The sequence below is a fragment of the Pristiophorus japonicus genome, chromosome 19, assembly GCF_044704955.1.
Source record: "Pristiophorus japonicus isolate sPriJap1 chromosome 19, sPriJap1.hap1, whole genome shotgun sequence".
Classification (NCBI taxonomy): domain Eukaryota; kingdom Metazoa; phylum Chordata; class Chondrichthyes; family Pristiophoridae; genus Pristiophorus; species Pristiophorus japonicus.
In genome coordinates this window covers 76,067,678-76,073,677 of record NC_091995.1, presented here as the reverse complement: position 1 = coordinate 76,073,677, position 6,000 = coordinate 76,067,678, and the positions used below count along the sequence as shown (strand labels likewise).

At 51.5% G+C, this 6,000-nt stretch overlaps 1 protein-coding gene across 2 annotated transcripts in view; it reads right to left on the bottom strand.

Annotated features, from left to right (window-relative positions):
• Positions 1-247: 247 nt before the first annotated feature.
• The window catches only part of LOC139230494 (chondroadherin-like), a 46,019-nt gene continuing 40,266 nt past the window's right edge, over positions 248-6,000 (bottom strand). For both annotated transcript variants that reach the window (XM_070862316.1, XM_070862317.1), the window contains exon 4: positions 248-1,246. In XM_070862316.1, the coding sequence (XP_070718417.1) occupies positions 389-1,246 (858 nt within the window). In that variant the 3' untranslated portion in view covers positions 248-388. The remainder of the gene's footprint in view (positions 1,247-6,000) is intronic.

Below are 6,000 nucleotides of genomic sequence, written 5' to 3'. Positions count from 1 at the left end.
GAAACACTAAGTGGTAACGGTGTTGGGGCCTTCCTTCCTCTGTTTAAAGGAGGGGCTCAATGCTGTAGTAACTCGCACCGAGAGCTCACGGTCTTGGCGAATGGTTGGCCTGTGGGCTATCGTCAAAATTAACGTGGCGATCGCCTCGTTTCCCTCTGCAAAGTACTGAAGATTCCCCCGCCCCCCCCCCCCCCTCCGGTGATAAGGATCAATGTACAACTAAATTTCCTCATCGTTCAGGCAAAGGTTACGCATTAAATGATTTTTATTTGTTTAGCGGTGGTGCGCGTGCGCGCGCGCGAGTCCTTTGATAGAGATTCCGTCAGTCGGATTCAGACTAGTCGGCCATTGCCTGCATTGCATCAATGATGCTGTGAGGCACCGGGCGTTACAAGAGGTTGTTGGTTAGAGGCCTGTATCTGGCTGTGGACGAGCATCCATCCAGTGCACTCTCAGCCTCGACCTTCGAACCTTGATCTATGTGATGAAAATACATGTTGCCCTCGTCAATAATGTTTTCATAGGCGCGGTTCACTTGGTCGAAGTCCATCTTGCTTTGGTCGATCTCAAAATGCTCGACGTACGCCGACATATCCTCGTCGTAGTGTCTCTGGAAGCCAGTACGCCTCGACCTGAGCTTGACGGCGACGATTAGAGCGGCGATGACGAGCAGGACCATCGTCACGGCGATCCCCACCCCCAGCGCGTACTGTCCCTTTCTGTCCCCGGACTGCACGGGCTCGGTGTTGCCGGGCAGCCCCAGGGTGTGGGCCTCCGTGCACTGGTTGGCGGTGGGCCGGAGGCACCGGTTGATGTTGCTGCTCTGGGGGACCACGCAGACGGTGTAAAGCGATCCGGCCCAGAGCTGGCTCAGCTCCACCTCCTGGACCCCGCCGATCACGCGCAGGCTCTGCGCATCGGCGCCGGTGCTGTACCAGACCTCGTATTCGTCGCCCAGGTCCTCCCGAACACTCCAGTTCACCAGCAAGGAGCTGGCGCTGACCTCGCTGGCGGTGACCTCCTGGATCCGCTTGGAGAGGCACGGGTCGGGGGTCGCGGGAAGCGCCTGTTTGACCCCGGTGTTTGCCCCCGGCGTCGGCCGATTGCCGCTCGCGTTGGGAGGGGCGGCCTGAGCAGTAGCTCTGGAAGAAGGAGGTCTTCTTGGAGTGGAACTGTGGTTCTTGGCCGTTATGGATGGTGCAGCCGAGACATCCAGGTTATCAGGAGGGCAAGTCAGATCTTGCAGCTGAGGAAGAGAACACAGTTATATAAAGCAGACACAGACATAGACATTTCCAGTACAGACACAGGCCATTCAGCCGAACTGCTCTGTGCTGGTCCACATGAGCCGCCTCCCATCCTACATCATCTCACTCAATCTGTATATCCTATTCCTTTCTCCCGCATCTCGTGAAGGCAGCTATGCTTATACAGCTAACACAGACCATGCTCACTGAAGCCCTGTTCACTAAACTGTCACCTACAAGCTATAATGAAAGCAATCTGTGCAGCAATGCTCCACAAATGCCGATATAACGGGATCTGCTGCCGATACCTTGCACACCAGTGCTCAATGGAGAGGTGGGATGGTCTTGCCTGGCCATGGAATAGAAGGGTTACAGCACAGGAGGAGGCCATTTGGCCCCTCGAGCCCGTGCGGGCTCTTTGCAAGAGCACCTCAGCTAGTCCCACGCCCCCGCCCTTTCCCTGTAGCCCTGAAGTTTTTTTTCTTTCAGGTACTTATCCAATTCTCTTTCGAAAGCCTCGATTGAATCGGCCTCCACCACCCTTACAGGCACTGCATTCCAGATCCTAACCACTCGATCGGCCTCCACCACCCTTACAGGCACTGCATTCCAGATCCTAACCACTCGCTGCGCAAAAACGGTTTTCCTCATGTTGCCTTTAGTTCTTCTGCCAATCACCTTAAATCTGTGTCCTCTGGTTCTCAACCCCTCCACTAATGGGAACAATTTCTCTCTTATCTACTCTGAACCCCTCATGATTTGGAACACCTCTATCAAATCTCCTCTCGTCCTGCTCTGCTCTGAGGAGAACAACCCCAGCTTCTCCAGTCTATCCACGTAACTGAAGTCCCTCAAGCCTGGGATCATTCTCGTAAATCTTTTCTGCACCCTCTCTAAGGCCGTCACATCCTTCCTAAAGTGCGGTGTCCAGAATTGGACACAGTACTCCAGTTGAGGCCGAACCAGTGTTTTATACTGGTTCATCAAGCAGTGAGAAATGTACCAGTGCTATGTACTAATAAACGAGCCCCAGGTGGGCAGAGGAAACGTTACAAGGACACCCTCAAAGCCTCCCTGATAAAATGCAACATCCCCACCGACACCTGGGAGTCCCTGACCAAAGACCGCCCTAAATGGAGGAAGAGCATCCGGGAGGGCGCTGAGCACCTCGAGTCTCGTCGCCGAGAGCATGCAGAAACCAAGCGCAGGCAGCAGGAGGAGCATGCGGCAAACCAGACTCCCCACCCACCCTTTCCTCCAATCGCTGTCTGCCCCACCTGTGACAGAGACTGTAATTCCCATATTGGACTGTTCAGTCACCTGAGAACTCAGTTTTAGAGTGGAAGCAAGTCTTCCTCGATTTCGAGGGACTGCCTATGATGATGATGATGATGAAGCAATACCACTGCACACATTTAGGGGGCGCTACGCTTGTGCCTAGATTCTCTGGGTTCAGGTAAGTAGGTTATGTCTCTGCAGGTAGAGAGTGTGCGTGCTCTCTTGGGAAAACTGCAACCCTACTCTTACAGATTGCTCTAGTTTGTTTTGGAGACGCTCGAGCCTGGTACTGGTTTCTGCGCTTGGTAGACGACCATCGATCAATAAAAACGTGTTGCTGACAAACCAGAGATGAATTTGCTGAAACATAGATGTCCAGTTGCTGCTATAAGCAAGAATATAAAAGGGGGGGTGTGCATCTCCCATTGTAATCGCTCCGCCATTGGAGACTGTGCCTTCAGTTGCCGAGGCCCCTACGCTCTGGAATTCCCTCCCTCAACCTCCCCTCCGCCTCTCTCCCTTCTCCTTAAAACTTACCCCTTCCACCAAACTTTTTTTCACCTGTCCTAATATCTCCTTGTGTGTCTGGGTCTCAATTATCTTTTTGATTACGCTCCTGTGAAGGGCCTTGGGATGTTTTACTACGTTAAAGGCGCTAAATAAATTAAATGCAGGTTGATGTTTGTTGTTACTGAGCCACACGGAGCAGCAAACTGCCAAGGTCAAACCCGAGCCCACGATGGGTTAAGTGGCCTCCGCCATGGCACCAGAAGAGAAACGAAAAAAGAAAGATTTGCATTTATATAGCGCCTTTCACGACCATCGGACGTCTCAAAGAGTTTCACAGCAAGTGAAGTACTTTTGGAGTACCCCCCCTGCTCTTCTTCGAAATAGTGCCATGGGATCTTTTATGTCCACCTGAGAGAGCAGATGGGGCCTTGGTTTAACGTCTCATTTGAAAGACGGCACCTCCGACAGTGCAGCACTCCCTCAACACTGCAGTGGAGTGTCAGCCTAGATTTATGTCCTCAAATCCCTGGAACATAAAAAATAGGAGCAGGAGTCGGCCATTTGGCCCCTCGAGCCTGCTCCGCCATTCAATGAGATCATGGCTGATCTGATCTTGGGTTCAGCTCCACTTCCCTGCCCGCTCCCCATAACCCTTGACTCCCTTATCGCTCAAAATTCTGTCTATCTCCGCCTTGAATATATTCAATGACCCAGCCTCCACAGCTCTCTGAGGCAGAGAATTCCACAGATTTACAACCCTCTGAGAGAAGAAATTCCTCCTCATCTCAGTTTTAAATGGGCGGCCCCTTATTCTGAGACTATGTCCCCTAGTTTTAGTGTCTCCTATGAGTGGAAATATCCTCTCTCTATCCACTTTGTCGAGCCCCCTCATTATCTTATATGTTTCGATAAGATCACCTCTCATTCTTCTGAACTCCAATGAGTAGAGGCCCAACCTATCTCCTCAACTGGAGTGGAACTTGAACCCACCACCTTCTGACTCGGAGGCTTTATTTACCCTGGGCTCAGAAGAAGAGAAAAATAATTAGCTACCATTCTTGCATCTCGTGACCCTCGCCAGAAAATACATGTATGTAGACATCAACATCAGCAACAACTAACATTTATATAACGCCTTTAACGTAATAAAACATCCCAAGGCGCTTCACAGGAGTGTTGTAAAAAAAATAGACTTCAAACCATATAAGGAGATATTGGGGCAGGTGACCGAAAGCTTGGTCAAGAGGTAGGTTTTAAGGAGCATCTTAAAGGAGGAGAGAGAGGCAGAGAGGTTTAGGGAGGGAGTTCCAGAGCTTGGGACCCAGGTAGTTGAAGGTATGGCCAGCAATGACAGAGCGATTAAAATCAGGGAGGTGCAAAAGTCCAGAATAGGTGGAGCGCAGAGATCCAGGGGATTATAGGGCTGGCGGAGATTACAGAGATAGGGAGGGGCGAGGCCATGGAGGGATTTGAAAACAAGGAGGAGAATTTTTAAATCGCGCCGTTGCTTAACCGGGAGCCAATGTAGGTCAGCGAGTACAAGGGTGATGGGTGAGCGGGACTTGGTGTGAGTTAGGACACGGGCTGCCGAGTTTTGGATGACCAAGTTTATGGAGAGTAGAACTAGGGAGACCGGCCAGGAACGTTTTGGAATATTCAGATCCAGAGATGATAAAGGCATGATGGGGATTTCAGTAGCGGATAAGTTGAGCTAAGGGTAGAGACGGGCGATGTTACGGAGGTGGAAATTGTCTTAGTGATAGAACGGATATATGGTAGGAAGCTCAATTCATGATCAAATGACACGAAGGTTGCAAGCAGAGTTGGTCAGCCTCAGACAGATGCCAGGGAGAGAGATTGAATCAGTGGAAAGGGGGTCGGAGTTTGTGGCCAGAACCAAAGACAATGACTTCGGTCTTCCTGATATTTAATTAATAGTACTTTAGTAATCTGTGTACATGGACCCTTAAATCTCTTTGGACCTCCACAGTTCTCAGCTTTTCACCATTTCAGTAATACTGCGATCTCTCCTTTTTTGGTCCAGAATGGATGAGCTCACACTTGCCTGTGTTGAAATTCATCTGCCACAGTTTTGCCCACTCACTTAATGTTTCAATGTCTCTTTATGATTTCATGCTACACTATTTACTATTGCCACCAATCTTTTGTGTCATTGGCAAACTTGGATATCTGGCTTTCTATTGTGTTATGTAAGTCATTAATAAATATCGTGAATAGATGAGGTCCCAGCACAGACCCTTGTGGAAATCCACTTGTCACTTCCTCCCAATTCGAGTAAAACATAGAAAATAGGTGCAGGAGTAGGCCATTCGGCCCTTCGAGCCTGCACCGCAAGTACATGCCCGTGATCCCGACTCTCTCAATCCATTGGGCGGAGAGTAGAGTGATATTCAGCTCTTAAATTTTATTTTGTGTCGGTGTGGTGTTCCGTGCGGGTGTGGGGCAGAAGTGCCGTCGGGTTGGGTCGGCCGCCGCTCCGACGAGTCACCGCGCTGACGCGTCACAACGTCCCTCCCCTTCAGTTAAAGGGGAGGGCCGCTGCGAGCTCTGCAGCCACTTTAGTGGCACCCACTGGGCCACCAGGGAGGGTTTCGGCTGGGCCAGCGGTCCGGTGCCCAAGAGGGGGGGGTGCTTGGCTGCTTGCTGGAGGCCCGGCCGAACCCGTGGCTGACATTGTTGGGCCGACTTTAGAGTCGACCGACAATTAAAATAAAATGGCGGCCACGGCAGTGCGCCCTCCCCTTTAAGGCAGCTTCCCGCCGAGAAAAGCCGTCGGGGGCACCGAGTGGCGGTGGCTCCACTCCCGCGGGGCGGAAAGGGGGTCACCGCGGGGCGGTAAGGGGTCTGCGCCGGGCGGTAAGGAGTCGGCGCATGCTAAACGGAGCGGGAAAACGTCCTGTACACCACCAAAGGAGGGAAATTTAGAAAATGGCAGCCTCTCAGC